General features: G+C 36.6%; 1 protein-coding gene across 1 annotated transcript; it reads left to right on the forward strand.

The window, feature by feature from the left end:
* The first annotated feature begins 5,354 nt into the window (after window positions 1-5,354).
* LOC137720166 (metal tolerance protein 11-like) lies at window positions 5,355-9,171 on the forward strand. The gene is made up of 6 exons (XM_068459181.1): window positions 5,355-5,728; window positions 6,422-6,531; window positions 6,616-6,861; window positions 7,882-7,962; window positions 8,093-8,326; window positions 8,622-9,171. Exons 1-6 carry the CDS (start codon window positions 5,563-5,565, stop codon window positions 8,967-8,969), a joined length of 1,185 nt encoding a protein of 394 aa, XP_068315282.1. The 5' UTR covers window positions 5,355-5,562; the 3' UTR covers window positions 8,970-9,171.
* Window positions 9,172-19,191: the final 10,020 nt, after the last annotated feature.

Raw genomic sequence — 19,191 nt, forward strand, 5'->3', positions numbered from 1 at the left:
AAAGTATGTAAAATTATATAATGACGTGACATACTGCCTATTTAATTTTTCTCATTTAAAATTATGTCACACCATTATAGATTGAACTAAATAGGTAAGGTTATATCTTATTATTTTCTCGCAATATAACAGTTTTTATTTTGTCACAAAAAAATTATTATAAAAAGATTAATGGGGCTCGAATTGGCTATTCATGCTGAAGTAGGCAATATTGACTACGTTGAGGGGGAGTAGGCAAATACGTATACTATTGGAGTTAGTTTTGACTCATCAAAATGAATTTACCTTCTCAATTACTTATATTATTACCAATAGGATTCTTTCATGATTTTTTTGGTGAGGATCTTAAAGATCAGTTAACTGTATCCGTTTATCATAAATCATGCAATCAATTTTTGTTAAATACTGTTTATGTTTATTTTTAAATAAAAATATGTAAAATGATTTCTGACCGCACAATTTACGATGAACAGAAATGATTCACGGATCTTCGGAATCCTCACAAAGAGGACTAGCGAGGATCCGCACTCATATTATTATAGGAAAACTAATGAAAATGGCTTTAAAACTTTAAGTTTTAATCAAAATGATAAAAATATGTTATAAGTGAATAGTACTATGAGTGACTTTTTAGAGTAAAAATGTCATTTTCATTAAAAATAAATAGTACTGTAAGTGTTTCGTTAAAACCTCCTATTATTATTAGAGCTACTGATACTATATTGATTATCGTGTAGTCTACACGTGAATCGTGATGTATGAAACGAAAAATAAAACTTGTTGCTTTGTTGTACACGTGATGTTTTTGGATTTCATTTCAAGTTTAAATTATTTTTTGTTGTTTGCATTTTATCTCCACTTTGCTAGAAAGAATGGTTTTCTGGAGTTAAAAACCAGAAACTCCCTGAACTTTCCCTGTGTTTTTGTGAAGAACTTTAACGAAAATGTTTTACCACGTCATCAAACTAAATTAGTGATTAAACCTTTAATACATTTACTGTCACATTCCGGCCCAGGGCGGATCACTTCCCGGGCCCGCTCCACCACCGTAGCACGATATTGTCCGCTTTGGACTTACCATTCCCTCACGGTTTTGTTTTTGGGAACTCACGAGCAACTTCCCAGTGGGTCACCCATCATGGGATTGCTCTAGCCCCCTTCTCGCTTAACTTCGGAGTTCCTACGGAACCCGAAGCCAATGAGCTCCCAAAAGGCCTCGTGCTAGGTAGGGATTGGAATATACATATAAGGATCACTCCCCTGGGCGATGTGGGATGTTACACTTACCAAATAAAACTCACATAAAAAAAGAAGGGAGTGACCAAGAAAAATAATTTCAACGCACCGTTATAAAGATCTTTTTTAACGTTCTTTTTTTCTAGTATTTGACTTGAATAAATTAAGAAAATTATTATTAGCGTTCTAAAAATATTATCCTACACTCCTCACAAGTATATATTTTTTTTAATTTAAAAAATTTAGAATGTAAAATAAAACTTTTAGAGTGCCAATAATGATTCTCTAAATTAAAGATGGTTGTGAATGCAACTCAGGGTGGGTTCAAAAAATCGAAAACCGAAAAAAAAGGAACCGAACACCGAACCAAACAAAAAAAGAAAAAACTAAACCAAACTAAACTTTATCGGTTCGGTTTCGGTTTTGATTTTGGAGGTTCGGAAACCAAACCGAATCCCTTTTACACTTTACGAATGTATGCCCATGATGTTTCTTTTGCGAAACTTTGCAACCAAGTTTGAAACTAAGCCTAAGGCTTTTTCAATAAGCATACTTGGTTCAATTAGGGAGGATATTTTATTAGTTATAAAATAAAGTTTTGGGAGGCTTTGGAACTTGTAAGAGCTTCTCTATTTGTTTGCTTTGGAATGGATACAGTGATTTTTTTTTTTTTTTTTTTTTTTTTTTTTTTTACAATTGATGTTATTCATAGAATAAGATTGGTTTATACGATCTTGTATATGTACAACTATCTTCCCACTTTTCTCATTTTCTTATTATTAATCTACCAATGCAAGCCTCTTTTCTAAATTTCATATTTAAAAAAAATCAAGTTTATAAAATAAAAAAATAAAAAAATAAAACGAAACCAAGCCGAAAAAAACCAAACTGAATAAAAACCAAACTAAATCAAACCGAACCTAATGAAACTAAACTCACCCCTAAATGCAACCATAGCCTAACCCAACTCTAAATGCAACCAGAGCCTAATTGGCCATAATTTTTACGAGCTGGATTGGAATTTGGGTTACTCCTAAAATATGAGATTGAAAAGCCCATGTTCAAACCCATACTCTCTCTCTCTCTGAGTCAGATACATCATTTGTCGGGATACTGTCTTAGTCAAATAATGACAACCCATCATTTGTTTGTTAGGACCAGAAGAAAAAAAAACCCATCATTTATTTGAAAGCTACAAATTAAGAGTTCGTTTTGATGTGTTTTTAAAATGACTGAAAGTGTTTTTAGTGAAAATCTTTTTGGGAACAATCCTTAGTAAAAATGCTAATAAATCTTAGAAAAGCACCTAAAGTGCTTCTTGAAAAAAGCACATAACTAGTGCTTCTTGTATAAAGCATTTAAAGTGCTTTTGGAATCCAATAACATTTTCTCTAAAAACGCTTTCAGTCATTTTAAAAGAAAATCCAAACGAGCCCTAAAATCGAAAACAAATAGGCTAGCAATAATGTGATTCAATTTCTCTATTTTTAAACATGTTCAAAACATCTTAAGAGGCATGTAATGCCAGTTATAAAAAAAATATTTCGCACGTGGATAATAATGTGATTAAATTAGTTGTTAATTATTTTTTTTAACAAAATGATATTATCTACAATAAGGGGGAGGGGTTGGGATTAGTCTCACAATGGGCTAGCAATAATGTGATTCAATCAATTGTTTATTAATATTATTTTCTCTATTTTTAAACACATTCAAAACATCTTAAGAGGCGTGTAATGCTGGTTATAAAAAAAAGTTTTTCGCACGCGGACAATAATGTAATTAAATTAGTTGTCAAATGATTTTTTTTTTTTAACAAACGATATTATTTACACTAAAGGGGAGGGGGTGGGATTAGGCTCACAATGAGCTAACAATAATGTGATTCAATCAATTGTTTATTAAATATTATTTTCTCTATTCTTAATGTAAATTATATAGAGACCGATTTTATTATGTGAATTCAGCTGTTTTAATTGATTTATAAGGGCTTTCCTTTAGCAAGATCAAAGATTATTAATTTATTTTAAATATTTGACTTTTCTTTTGTTAACTTACGCAATATATTTCAAACGTATAAGTCGCGTGTAGCATGCTGTGATTTAAAAAATGCTTTATGCACTCGCATGAGCGCGTGTATGAACACTAGTATTAATAAAATGAAATGTTATTAAAATATGAATTTGGTGCACTTTTTTGACTTTGTATTAATCAGCTCTCAGTTTAGTGATGTCATTATTTTAAAATGTCTCAAGTTCCAATTGATAAAATGTGGCATCCCATATCGCTTAGGGGAGTGATCCTTAAATGTATATTCTCATCTCTACCTAGCGCGAGGCCTTTTGGGAGCTCACTGGCTTCGGGTTCCGTAGGAACTCCGAAGTTAAGCGAAAATGGGGCTAGAGCCATCCCAGGATTGGTGATCCATCGGGAAGTTCTCGTGTGAGTTCCCAGAAACAAAACCGTGAGGGCATAGTCGGGGTCCAAAGCAGACAATATCGTGCTACGGTGGTGGAGCGGGCCCCGGAAGTGGTCCGCCCCGGGCTGGGATGTGACAAATTGGTATCAGAGCCTAACCCTGGTTGTGGTGTGCCGACGAGGACGTTGGGCCCCTAAGGGGGGTGGATTGTGACATCCCACATCGCCCAGGGGAGTGATCCTTAAATGTATATTCTCATCTCTATCTAGCGCGAGACCTTTTGGGAGCTCACTGGCTTCGGGTTTCGTAGGAACTCCGAAGTTAAGCGAGAAGGGGGTTAGAGCAATCCCATGATTGGTGACCCACTGGGAAGTTGCTCGTGAGTTCCCAAAAACAAAACCGTGAGGGAATGGTAAGCCCAAAGCAGATCATATCGTGCTACAGTGGTGGAATGGGCTCGGGAAGTGGTCCCTCGGGCCAGGATGTGACATAAAAGAAATAAGTATTGAAATATTTTTTTATTTGTTGTAATTTTTTTTTTTTTTTTTTACAAACAATACTATCTACATTAAGAGCTGGGGAAGTGAGTTATGCTTCACAATAGACTAATAATAATGTGGTTTAAATATACCTTTAACAAGAATCAAACTTAAATCATCTCCTAAAACACACAAAAAAATCAAATAAATAAAAGACGACTTCCCAAAAACAAAACCGTGAGGGAATGGTAAGCCCAAAGCGGACAATATCGTACTACAATGGTGGAGTGGGCCCGGGAAGTGGTCCCCCGGGCCAGGATGTGACATAAAAGAAATAAGTATTGAAATATTTTTTTATTTGTTGTAACTTTTTTTTTTTTTTTTTTACAAACAATACTATCTACATTAAGAGCTGGGGAACTGAGTTATGCTTCACAATAGACTAACAATAATGTAGTTTAAATACACCTTTAACAAGAATCAAACTTAAATCATCTCCTAAAACACACAAAAAAATAAATAAATAAAAGACGATCGCCAAATTATTTATTATGCTTCAAAATATAAGATACCTTGGAAGATACTAAAAAACCTGGAACAAGGGCCCAAATTATTGAGATATGTTAGTTGGACAAGAATTGTCTGCCCTCCTACTTTCGGTGTTATTTTCGTGCTTTTCTGTTTTGTGTGGTCACCGTTAAGGCACGTCAACATTTTATATATTTTTTTATAGAGATAATAAGACAAAAATAAATAGTAAATATAAAATATTGACGCGACTTAACCGTAATCACTCAAACATAATGGCACGGAAGAGTACTAGAAGTAGGAGACCAGAGAATCTTTATCCATGTTAGTTAGATCTGAGTCAGCAAGTGGGCCCACGAATATATCGCGATCCACCCATTCCCAATTTTCACGAAACACCCTACCCTACCAACACTGACTATGCATATTTTAATCTGCAAGTTTCTGACCAAGCGCGCCATCATTGGTTAATCGCAACCCGTTTGCTCCATCTGACGGTCCATAAGAGAAGGTCTATGTGCTCCTCCGTCGCACCGGATAACCCATATCTGGAATCTAATCCAGAATTGGTACAGACGCGGGCCCCACGGAATTCAACATCCAGAATCTGCGGCCCAGACATTGTCTGTTCCCTTCTACCTTCGCCATAACGCCATCATCACCGTCCACGTGGCATCAGTATCGATCAGAACTTCCGTTTTCTTAGCTCACTTTTCCCTGGCGTTCTACCGTCCGAGCGTCCTAATATAATTTCCGTATCCCCAAAAACCCCTCGGATTCTCATCGAATTTTCAGTCCCTGCCCCTCGAATGCTCCTCTGGTCATCGTCCCACACACTCTCTTTTTACCTAGCCCTCTCTCTCCATCTCTTTCTCTCTCTAGCTCACCGTGACCGGGAGAATGGTGGAGCCGTTGACGCCCGACTACGACGAGGAGCGCTCGCTATTGCAGGAGTCGAGCATTGTCGAGGGGTCGTGGCGATTGAACTTCGACGGATTCCAGGTGTCGTCGGAGCACAAGGAGAAAAAGCCTCCGCGCGGAATCCATGACTGCCTTGGGGTTTTAGGTAATTTCCGCATCTTCTCCTCCATTGTTAACGTAATGGAATATTTGATTGTGATCTTTATATTTTATTTTATTTTATTTTATTTTGTATGGTCTTGAATGGGAATATTAGCTGAGTGTTCTGGTCTCCGAGAAATTTTCTTTTTTTGGTTGATTAAAAACTCGGATTAATTTCTGTGGTGGGAGTTTAGTTTTCTCTTTTCTGCATATGTATATATGATTCGAAATGGAGGGTTCAATTTGCTGTATATATATTTTTGTAATCGAAAAGCTCGAAGGAGAGGTTAATTATAAAGATTGGTGGGAGAGTGATGGAGTTGAGGAGTTCAGAGTTTGTGGGGTTTACTTGAATTTTTGTATGGTGTCCCTGGTATTGCTAGATCATTGAGACTGACTGTCACAGTGTAAGTTCACCTATTACCTATTTGTTTATATGTTTTCGACTTTGATCATCGGACAAATAAAGCGTTTTCGGGTTCTGGGTGGGAGTTTAAGTATTTGCGAGTTCATGCTTTCATCTTCCGGTTTCATATTTTCGGGTTGTCGTCGATGCAAAGTGGTGAAAGGGGCAGACGGATGTATGAAATGTTGTCGAATATTTGTAGATGTTCTTTATGTTAAAATGATGTATTCATTTAACATATGAGGAGGTTGCATGGGCACTAAGTTAAAGTTTTGTGCTTGATTGCCTCAGGTCCGGAGGATAATGTGGCGGAGTACTACCAACAGCAGGTAGATATGCTTGAGGGCTTTACTGAAATGGATGCCTTAGCGGAGCGTCGTTTTATTCCTGGAATGTCGAAGGTTTGATGTTGCATCATGTTTTCTGCCTTGTTCGCAGTATAGTCGTATTAGTTTTAAACTGATATGTAATGATTTCTGTCGCAGGAAGAACAGGAAAAGTTGGCAAAAAGCGAGACATTTGCCATCAGAATATCCAACATTGCCAACATGGTTCTCTTTGCAGCTAAAGTTTATGCATCTGTCAGAAGTGGTTCATTGGCCATCATCGCATCCACATTGGACTCATTGCTTGATCTTTTGTCCGGCTTCATCCTGTGGTTTACTGCATCCTCCATGCAAACCCGTAGCCCATATCATTATCCTATTGGGAAGAAACGAATGCAGCCGTTGGTACGTCTCTGTACTATTCTTGACCGTAGTTATAGCCATAGTTTCAAATTGTGTTACAGTGTTTAATATACAAGTTATGCTGCCTTCAATGTTCAAAGTCATACACCACGCCCTTTCTTTGTATTTCTGCTCTTTGTGGGGATATACATTACTGTTATATGATATCGTAGGTCTAATCACCAAAGCATGGTTGCTAGGCTTCATCGTGCAACTTGAATAGTCATGTGGCTCTCCAGTCTAGATCATTAATGATTTCGGGGTTCACCCATACACAGTGCGCTTGACTGTTGAGATTGGATACAATTTCTATCCTCTCTTCTCTTTTGGGAATGAAGATGGAAGTTATACATGGTAGTGCTTTTTCCCACTTTTACAAATAGCTAAACATTTATTCTTAATTCAGGTTTATGTATTCCATCTAAGAACTAACAGCAAAGTTCTAACAATCGTTCTTGATTCATGCTGCCTCTTGTCAAATGGTTCAAATCGTTCTCTATATGCTTGACCATTATCTTATTTATACCCATATGGATTTTTCATTGGCATATCTTGGCTACTTTGCTTTCTTCCATCAGCGCTTGCAAGGATTTTATCTGCCAGTCTGTAGTGCCTTTTGGAATGTGTATGTGATGAATTGTTGTCATGTGTTAGGACTTAGAAGTTGATCATATATTGTAAGTGTGTGTGTAACTTAAACCAGCCTACTAGCAAGTCTCACGAGCTAATCCCTGTTAAGCTCGTTTGGGTGGTTTTTCAAAAAACTGGTTATCATGTAGCTCAACAAGCCCTCTTAACTTTACACCAAGCAGGTTCGCTAGGTGGATGGATTGTTATACGATAGCTTGGTTTGTTTATTTGCCAGTGTTTTGAAGACATGGAGGTAGATGGATTCTTCTACATATAGCAGTCGTTATACTTCGTTTGAATTCTTGTATGGCATTTTTTTTTCTCATCTGTTATTAAGGTGTTGGTGAAATGCCTTTGTCATAAACAAATCTGAACCTTGGAAAAAACATGCAGGGAATCCTTGTTTTTGCCTCTGTTATGGCAACCCTGGGACTGCAGATCATCCTGGAGTCAATGCGCACACTAGTTTCTGGTGTAAGTTGTTAGATGCTGTTATTTAAGCAGAAAAAGATATTTGTTCACTTGGAGCTTGCATAAATGATGTCTTCGATTGATTGTTCAAATAAACACTCTCATGTTGACTTTGAAATTTATGTTTTTATAGGAGGATGAGCTCAGCTTGACCAAGGATCAGGAGCGATGGGTCGTGGGCATTATGCTCTCGGTGACTTTGGTAAAATTCCTTCTGATGCTTTACTGCCGCAGTTTCAAGAACGAAATTGTTAAAGCTTATGCCCAGGATCACTTCTTTGATGTTATAACTAACATCATTGGTCTCATTGCTGTGCTCCTTGCTAATTATTTTGATGATTGGATGGACCCCGGTGGAGCCATCATTGTAAGTGGCTTCCTGCTCTCTTCATTCCTCTACCCTTCCTCCCCACAAATAACTATAGGGAACTCTTTATGCTAAGAGTGTCGAAACTTTCATATTTGGTAGAGGGATGGTAAATCTTATGAAGTACATAGCAGCCGAACAAGATATTAGATGAGAGGTTGTCAAACATTTGTTCACAAATAACCGACGTCTCCTGGGTGTTGATTATCTTATGATTTGTGTGTTAAACTCAAATGTCAGTTGATGCTATGTCCATTATTTTGCTAAATGGGGTTTTGACCTTGGATTTTTGCAGCTGGCCTTGTACACCATTCGCACATGGTCGTTGACTGTGCTGGAAAATGTGAACTCGCTAGTTGGAAGATCAGCTGCTCCCAAATATCTACAAAAATTGACATACCTTTGCTGGAACCATCACAAGGCAATACGCCATATTGATACAGTCCGGGCTTACACCTTTGGCTCTCACTACTTCGTCGAGGTTGACATTGTCCTGCCGGCTGACATGCTCATACAAGAGGCTCATGACATAGGGGAAAACCTGCAGGAGAAGCTTGAGCTTCTGCCCGAAATTGAGCGCGCCTTTGTTCATCTGGATTACGAGTTCAGTCACAAGCCCGAGCATGCACAATCACACTCATAAAAGTCGGGATATTTCTACTTATTATTTTCTTCAACTTTGTATGCTAGAATCGATTCCGAATGGAAGGCAATATTAAACTGAAAATGTGTAGTTATTTGGTAGGCGTCAAGGACAAGCTGGGATTCTTGTAACACTGGGAAAATAGCATGTGTGTGTTTGGGTCTCATGCACCTATAAAAGAACAACCTACTAGTTGACCTTATTCCCCTTCAGTAACAGATCCAGAATTATAATGTCGGGTGGTCCTAATGTAAAGGTTTAACCAAAAAACATTACAAACTACAAAGACTAAATTTTTCTACGATGATGTTTCATAATCTAAAAATGTTTTATGACAATTTCATTATGCGTATGAGCGAAACCAACACATGAACCGAGAAGGAAAAGCTCATGGTTTTCAGTTGGTTTTGCAAATTCAAACATAAATCACCGTATAATCTATTTATTTTCATCTTTGCCTCACTATGAATTTTTGAAAATTAAGGTGAGACTTTATGTTGAGATTCTTGACTGTAGAACCCCATTTGACAACGTTTGGGGCCTCACTACTACAATTTTCACTTATTTTTTTACATTTCGGCTTAAATATTATACTAAATATACACTTGTTGCTCAATAAATCGTAAATCCGTTTCCAAATACATTATAAAGATTTGGGTCAATTTCAGTTTACTACCATGAAGTTTTTTGGTTTTTAACGTTTCATACATCAAGTTTTTTTCGTCCCTGTCTGAGCATGCAAACAAGGCAGGATACGTTGCACAAATCGATGTCAGCACTGCGCATGAAAAACAAGGCTAGCTCCATGCATGCCAAAACGACACGAGCTCCGTGGACGCAAAACGGGGCCGGCTTTTGGCACGCAAAACAATACGAACATTCATATGTAGGACGAGGTGAACCCAAGCACACAAGATAAGGCGGGGTTCGCGCACGCAGAATGATGCGAACTCCCAGGTGCTCAAAAAACGAATTGGGCTTCACACACTGAAAAATATATTTTGAAGAACATGAATATGATAGTTTGTTGTAGTGGTAAGAGAAATAAAAACAAAACAAACAAAAAAGTACAAAAATAGACCAAATTTTTGGGGTGCTAGAAAGCCTTGAATCTTTCGTTAATTTTCATTTTGTTTCTCTTACCAATACAATAAACTATCATATTCATGTTCTTCAAAATTATTCTTTTTCACGCAAAATCTATTATAATTCGTATTTAAACACTTGTATTCAACGATTTAAAACCGAAATTTAACGATATTTGAACCTTTTTTTTTTTTTTTTTGTTAATTTTTCTTTCATCTATATGTAAACTACATATTAACAGAACCCTCTTGACAAAGAGGGTGAAAGATTATTTTTTTTTTAAAAAACAAATTTTTGCTATTTTTTGTTTAAGCCTCACCTACGGATGAATTTGACATCCCTAATTTTATAAAATAAAATAAAAATATACACAAAATATATTTTTTTGTTGCAGTCATATTTAGAATAAGAATGTGGTTGTGTAAATCCTAGTAGATATGAGAATGTATCTTACATTCCAATTAGGATTAGATTACCTATTAAGAGTTGTAATCCTAAAGGGAAATGTTTTACCTATCCTACTACATAAATAAAGGCACAAGGGGTGGAATAGAACACACCCCACAATTACACATATCTCTCTTCTCTCTACTATTGCCGCACCTTTCTCTCTCTCTATGGCCTCTATAATTGTTCAGTAAATTATGCCTACAACACGTTATCAGCACGTTCTTGACGCTGCGCTAAAAAGAGTTTATTCTTCAATGAGGGGAGTATTACGTTTTAATCATTCTTTTTATGATTAATTTATTATTTTGAATTGATCTACATGTTATTGATTCAATTTAATTTTTCTATGTTGAACGTGATACAACACATTGGAGATACAATTCCGGCTTTCCGAGAAGGATCTTCTACAAATTCAAAGGCTTTGTCGTTTTCTGCTAATCAAGTATGCTTAAAATAAAGGAAGATATTTGAAACGTCCACGAAGCATGAAAACATTCCCCATAATGCATGAACCCCTCCATGTTTACATTTTCCTTCTGATATATATATTGGATATGTTTATATATTTTTCAATATATATATATTTGTTTCATGCATCGTATTTAAATTGTTATGTGGAATTTGTGAGTCAAATTATATAAATAAATTAGAAGCAATTTAGGGTTTGTCAAACCCTAACTATGTCGAAAGAAAAAAAAAAAAAAAAACAATTTGCGGTTGAGCCGCGTGCCATCACGCCAAACTCACCCCAAGCCGAGCCTGCAACTCGAGCCTTGGGCGCTGGAACTATAAGGTAACAGCCCTTTGGGCTTTGTTACATGCATTGACCATGCCTCTAACTTGGGTTTTGAGCCTGCCTGGCCCATTATCGCAAGCCTCATGCTTGCTAAGCCTTACCTTTTGTCTCAATCCACCTTCCATTAGCCAGAAGCTGACTGGGCTTGCTACTTGCGTATTGGACTAGGCCCGACTGACTAGGTTCCTTGATGCTGGGCTTCGGGCTCGCAGGCTCTGACCCAAAAGCCAGCCCAGGCTGGGCTTTTACTCACGCCGTATACCACACTTCCTGCAGCCTTTATACTGATGGGCTATGTCTCCTGGCCCACTAATCTGCAATCAAATTGGGCTGTTATGCAGTCGTGTAATGTAACCTAGGGCCTGTAAGTTTTGCAGGGTCGTGTATTGCAGTCAACCAAAGTGTGTTGGGCTGCATTCTTTTTTGACCCAATGCTATTCTTTTGGCATTTTAAATAATTTTAACCTGAATGTTATTATTATTTTTGCTTCTACGATCGACCCCGAATGGTCTTAATCTATTGAATTAATTAAAAGTGCCCTGCAGTCCATGAATCTGATAATGAATCCAAAATTATGGACCTGAAGATCACTTTTGGACATTAATGATTCAATAATTTATTTTTATACTTTGAACCGTCACATACTTTCGTAGTAACGAAGCTCTCACACTTGAGTTCCCGAAGAAACTCAAATCCACTATACTTAAATTAGCATATTGCATTCTGTGTTCCTTACAAAAACCTCTCATTATGAACTAATTGTTCATAAAACTAAATTGAACCTATAGTTTCAAATTTAGTGCCTTTGAAACCCGAAGTTTTCATAAAACAATACACCCATGAAAACCCGACGTTTTTCATGAAAACCATGTCTTAGCACTCGAATGTTCTAACTTTGATACTTATGGTTAATTCATTCCCATAGCACTGATCACAATCGTGTTCCCTCCAATTCAGTGGATTGTCGAATTGTAACAAGTTCAATTTTCCTGATTTGGACGTTTCTAATAAAAACCACTTTATGTGGGGTATAGGACGTGAATCTCCACTTGACTATTAAGAAGTTGAGAAACCATTGAAGCCAACAATGGCAAGGAAGAGCTGAATAAGCTTCCGCCATGATCTTCATTCGATGACTTATGCCCGAAGCATTATCAATGGAAATACATCCCGAACGAGGATTCCATAGCTCTTTGGCTCGCTCCTACGAACTGTGTGATCATGCGACATATTGCCCGAAGCACACCATGATTACATCCATGAATGAGTACAATTTTGAAGTTTATAAATGCGATTGAATTTTGACTAGAGAATACTTTTCTTGTCCTTCATGTTTTTAACTCGCCCTTGAAGCAGTAGGTTAGAAAGTGGAAGTTTACCAAATTCTTGGATTTGATAACTACCACAAACATAGGGTAGAATCAAGGCCTGCCAAGGTGTGGCATCATGCTTGAAGCGTGATCCTTGGCACCTAAGACCTAAAACTTCAAGAATAAGGGATAATATTCCCGAACCTTAACCCTGCAAAATCTTCTTCCGTCTTGATAGAATAGATCATTGGTTATGCACTTGTTCGTGCCCCTACCAATGTTGGTAAGGAGTACCATTCTAGTAGTCAATATGTGAGACTAATTTTTTGCTTCACCAAATACCGTTGAAAGAGCCGAATTTTGACATGGATGACCTTGTTGGCCAAATCCCCTTAGTAAACCATTTACTTTGTGAACATTTTTCCATGTTCTTGGATTCAAGCTTGGTGTATGTTTTGCTTATGGATAATCTTATTGATATTGTCCTCGAATATGAGTTAATTGGATCATGTTTCTTAATACATGTGACCAATTCAATTAAACACGTGATTAGGTAGGAATGTGGGAAAGTTACTTGTCTGGATGAATGCGTACTACGCACACTAACTTTACACCTAAATCACATCTCTAACAACGACTTCAGGTCTATCCAACCTGATTAAGAGCATTGGCACGCTCCATGTTGTATGAATGGTACTGCATCACCATTTAAGGGACCTTAAATTCTCCTTGACGTTGAGTTTTTAAGGATATTCGAGATGACAATGACCATAAATGAAACCACTGAAGAAAATAGAGTGAAATATCTTTGCACCACCTCCAAAAATGAGTCTGAAGCTTTGATTTGGGGGCAATTGGTTGTCTCCCAATTAGGAATACACCACATATGGCCAGTCTAGAGCCTGGTGATTAAGCAGTTTACTTGATTTGGCACGACCTTTTGGGACACTTAGGTCAAACAATGATGCTACGACGCATCTCCATACCCGAAGTAAGGATATTGCGCCTACAAGCATACTTTGCCAAGCTTGCTCATGAAGGAAATTGATTTTCTATATCATTCCTAGCAAAGATATGAAACAACCATTCTTTTCACAATGGATTCAAGGGAATATATGTGGACTAATCCAACCAAAACGTGGACCATATAAATACTTATGGTTTTGGTTAATGAATCGATAAACTGGTCATATGTTTATCCATACACATTACTGCTAAACCTCTTGGCTGATTAAGGGTTCACCACCATACTTATCCCTTATGGACCGGGAGACTGGATAATGTCGGAGAGTTTATATCGACGGTTTTCGATAAAGTATTGCATGTATTTTAGGTTTATAATTGAACATCGAATTCCCATGTTTCATATTTACGCATTTGGGTGAACATTCCATATGCCACGTTGCGCCGCAGCAATGTACCACCATGGGTCATCAAAGAAAGATGTGTATCTTTTGTCGATCATGATTTTCCTTCTCACTAGCTCTCTTAGAGCCCTTGCATATGATCTCTTTACCGCTCATTTACGGGTTGTCACTTTAATGAGACAGTCTTACCACCGTTAGGGGGAGATAAGAACGTCAACGTTCCTGTAGAACGTCGTGAATTTGCGTAGACATTACCCACTATGTCTCATCTCGATCCCCATACCGCACATGTATGATAAGTAAGTGCAATGAATTCTAGATTTCAGAATGTTACTCCGGACGCATTCCTTTGATCTAGCTAAAGTGACGAGATCATATACCAGTTGTAAACATGTCTGCAAGGATAGACGTACTTAACGAACATTGAGTCAACATCCCTTGAGGGTGTGCCGCCATCGTTAGACGGTTTGGACGCCCCAGTTGGACAATCCGGTACACCGGCGGATAGCCAATCAATCTGTCTTAGCTTGAAGCATGACAAATCATTTGGTTCGTAGGATTCACTTTCTTAGAAGAGGAAAACACGGCACAACAATGAATCTAAACTCAATTGCTGTCTCAAATCATTTCCATTTCATGAGATTAATCTGGATTTCTCCTGAAACTTAAAGTTCTTGGTCCAGTATACTAGTTTGGATGAGCTAAATGGAATTGAAATGAGATTATCATGGTAGCTACCGACATAAATGAAAAACGACGATATCGAACCATGTTCCGTTGATTAAGTGACAACGTAGAACTGATTAGACAACTAAAGTTACAATCCAGGTCAAATTCCTTACCAAAGTGTGTATTGGACCTATTGTTCCTACGCAGCCTAAGGTAACCCTGTTGTGTTACAAGTGGAAAAGGAAGCGTTATGAGATGAATGAAATAGTGCGATATGATGCACGCCTTACGGCGCAAGGTTTTTCTCAAACGTCCTGTGATTGATAGTAGCATTATTATGTGGTTAGTGTTTTCTCCATGGGGATATAGATACGAAGATTTACATGTAAGTTTCCGAAGAATTACATGAATTGGTTCAAATAGTTCCAAAACCACGGATTGAGGCGTTCACTTATGGGGATTGAGGCGTTCACTTATGGATTGAAAAATTCGACGGATGTGGTATACCCGTCTACGTGATTATTTGATCAGTCATGGATGAATTATGCCCTTACGTGTTAAACTATGAAACCTTATTCCAAATTGCTAGAGTTACAGTTTATGTCGTTGACACGAATCTCACTAAGACTCCGAAAGAGCTTGAGAAAACTGCCTCGCATTTGAAGATGAAATTTGAGATGAAGGATCTTGGGAAAACTCGTCTATGCTTTGACCTGAAGTTCAAGCATTGTTCTGATGGTATTTTGGTCTACCAGTCGAACTACACCCCGAATGTGTTACTTTTGAGTATACCTTTGATTATCCATACGTTATATGCAAATGAGACCTTTAAGAGGTTATGGAATCCGAAATTCCATATCTAAAGTTCAACTTTGCGCTTCGTTGTACTTAACTCATTGAATTTAGATAGTATATCTCATTTGCTGTTGATTTATTGGTAAAGATGCAGCAATGCGCCTACACGCATCCATTGAATTGGTATTAAAGATGTATCCTAAAGGTACTACATGGGCAAATCCCAACGCATCTCAGTGGATCTAACCCCCTGATCCTCAGAATGATGTTTGCCTTGTTTGTTATGTTGACGCTGCTTACATATCAAACCCACACAAGGCAAAATCCCCAAATGGTTATGTCTTTATCATTAGGGATATTGTAATATCTTGGAGGTCCACAATATGACCTTAGTTCCGAAATTTTCGAATCATTCCAAGACTCACCTCACTTCACTACGCCACAAGTGAGACATGGTTAGGAGTTCTTGTCGAGAATTTCGAAGTACTTGTTGTGTTTCCATCCATCGTTAAGTCCCGACAACGATCCATGAAGATTATGCCGCATGTATCAACCCGACCAAGCCATGATACATCAACGAAGTCAACACCAACACATATTGCGCCTACATCTACATTAGCAAAGCATCAAGAGATTGAAGTTATGTAATCCATTCCCAAGACAACTTGGCCAATCTCTTCACTAAGTCATTGCCTAAGTCTACATTTCAGAAGCTCGTCTAAGGAATTGGTATGCGTAAATTATCTAAGTTGAATCGCTTGTAGTTCTCTTATTTAGAAGTTATGTCTAACTTAGGGGGAGTATCTTGAAGCATACTCACATGATCTTACTGTGCTTGTTTTCCCTACGATTATGAGCATTTTTCCCACTGGGTTTTTGCTATCTAACTAGGTTTTAATGAGGCACTCATCCCGGGATGATCATACTTGGTTAAGTTCACTATTCTATCTTATCTGCTGAAGAATCTGATGCGATGGTTTGTTGAGTATTTACACACTCAAGGGGGAGTGTTGTAGTCATATTTAGAATAGGAATGTGATTGTGTAAATCCTAGTAGATATGGGAATGTATCTTACATTCCTATTAGGAGTAGATTACCTATTAAGAGTTGTAATCCTAAAAGGAAAGGTTTTACCTATCCTATTCCTATAAATAAAAGCACAATGGGTGGAATAGAACACACCCCATAATTACACATCTCTCTCTTCTCTTTACTATTGCCGCACCTTTCTCTCTCTCTATGGCCTCCATAATTGTTCAATAAATTATGCTCAACAATTTTAACATCTCTAGATTTTTCACTTATTTTATTACTTTTGGGCTTAAATATTCTACTAAATATACACTTGGTGCTCAATAAATCGTAAATCTGCTTCCAAATACATTATAAAGATTTCCTTAATGCTCCCTGAAAATATTTCTAGAAAATAAAAAATTTGGATTTTTTTTACAAAAAACGTGGATTACACACCTATGATTATCTCCACTCCTCTTCATATTTCCTTCCATTCCCTCATCTCACATTCTCTATTTTGTCTTTCTCTTTCTATAAAAAAATTAATATAAGATGTTAATGTAGCTTAACCGTAACCATTCAAATAGGAGGGAAAAAAATAGGGGAGAGAATCTAACTCCATTTGTGACGGAATATCTGCAAACTTATTGCCGCCATTAGACTTTCGGTGGCTGCAAAAATGCAGGTAGAGGGTGTCTTTTAAAAATAAAGTTTCAAAGAAAATATTTCGGAACACTAGAGAATTTTTATTAATTTTTTTAAATTGCAACATAAATTTGTAAAATAGTTTGATCATTCTTTACATTAATGAAAATCAATTACACAATTTAGTTTTATAGTTAAGTGTGGTTTTTATCTCAACATGTAAACGAGTCTCTTATTTTTCACAACGTCAAATAAGTGGGGAATTTAAGAACACTACTTCACTGCTGAAAAAATAGTAGCACTTGCTGAACTCGCAACCACAGATGGTCAATTTCAATAATTTGTTGAGAATCGAATCTAAAACATCTTATTTATAAATAAAGAAAAATATCATCAAATTGTAGTATTAAATGACAAGAAGTGTTCGAAAACAATAGTGATATAAAATGTTAACGTGGCTTAGGGATGAGAGTGTATGGGAACTGGGAGGGCAGAGAAGCCAGGTCCATCAGATATTGTCCATTCTACTGTTGTCATGTGTGCCACCATGAATAAACAACTCATCATTTGTTTTGTAGGGGAAAAAAAATCCCCCATCATCCGTTTTGAATTTTTCTTTTAACAAACGATATCTTTCGTTCTGACTCATTTTTATAGTCATATAAACTTGGCGGTATCTTCATTGATGTAGGCAATTCCAGTAAGGGATTACAATTCACACACCTTGTTTTAGCTCTCACATGTTCTTGTTAATTTTGTTCCTTGATCTTTTTTAATTTATTTTATCTGCCTAATAAAAAATTGAGAGATGTGTGTAAAGAGTAAAATGAGTATCTAAATCACACCAACCATTAAAGTATGTAAAATTATATAGTAATGTGACATACTGCCTAGTCAATTTTCTCATTTAAAATTATGTCACACCATTATAGGGTAGGATCAAGATTTTCCTGAGCTAAGGATGATGATTCTCCTGAGCTAAGGATGAAGATCCTTCTGAGCAAGCCCATTGAACCGTTCAAATTTTATCCAACGGTTACAATTATTATAACTTTTAGAGGGTGTAGGCAAATATTGTATACTATTGGAGTTAGTTTTTGCATAAGTGACTCGTCAATATGAATTTACCTTTTCAATTACTTATATTATTACCTAATCCTATAGATTGAACTAAATAGGTAAGGTTGTATCTTATTATTTTCTCGCAATATAACAGTTTTCATTTTGCCACTTTTTTCACATAAATTTTATTATAAAAAGATTAATGGGGCTCGATTTGGCTATTCATGTTGAAGTGGGCAATATTGACTGCGTCGACGGGGAGCAGGCAAATATTGTACACTATTGGAGTTAGTTTTTGCATAAGTGACTCGTCAATATGAATTTACCTTTTCAATTACTTATATTATTACCAATAGGATCCTTTTTGGATTCTTTTGATGAGGATCTTGAAGATTCGTGAATTGTGTCCATTAATCCTACATTGTGCGATCAGTTTTTATCAAATACTGTTTATGTTTATTTTTAAATAAAAATGTGTCCATTAATCGTACATTGTGCGACCAGTTTTTATCAAATACTGTTTATGTTTATTTTTAAATAAAAATATTTAAAATAATTTCTGATCGCACGATTCACGATTCAAGAATTTTCGAGATCTTCACAAAGAACATCTGAAAAAAATCCGAACTTATATTATTATTAGAGCTACTCATATTATCGTGTAGTCTACACGTGAATCGTGATGTATGAAACAAAAAATAAAACTTGTTGCTTTGTTGTACACGTGATGTGTTTGGATTTCATTTCAAGTTTAAATTATTTTTTGTTATTTGCATTTTATATCTACTTTGCTAGAAAGAATAGTTTTCTAGTCAAAAACCAGAAACTCCCTTAACTTTCCCTGTGTTTTTGTGAAGAACTTTAACGAAAATGTTTTACCACGTCATCAAACTATACTAGTGATTATACTTTTAATACACTTACCAAATAAAACTCACATAAAAATAGAAGGGAGTGACAAAGAAAAATAATTTCAATGCACCGTTATAAAAACCTTTTGAACATTCTATTTTTTAGTATTTGAAT

Source organism: Pyrus communis, chromosome 16, assembly GCF_963583255.1.
Source record: "Pyrus communis chromosome 16, drPyrComm1.1, whole genome shotgun sequence".
Classification (NCBI taxonomy): Eukaryota; Viridiplantae; Streptophyta; class Magnoliopsida; order Rosales; family Rosaceae; genus Pyrus; species Pyrus communis.

What these genes read in the sequence shown, in the direction of transcription:
- LOC137720166 (XM_068459181.1), top strand. Translation starts at nt 5,563, where the DNA reads ATGGTGGAGCCGTTGACGCCCGACTACGACGAGGAGCGCTCGCTATTG. An exon ending in TGACTGCCTTGGGGTTTTAG is followed by an intron (nt 5,729 to 6,421) that starts GTAATTTCCGCA and finishes TGATTGCCTCAG; the next exon opens with GTCCGGAGGATAATGTGGCG. An exon ending in AGAAACGAATGCAGCCGTTG is followed by an intron (nt 6,862 to 7,881) that starts GTACGTCTCTGT and finishes AAAAACATGCAG; the next exon opens with GGAATCCTTGTTTTTGCCTC.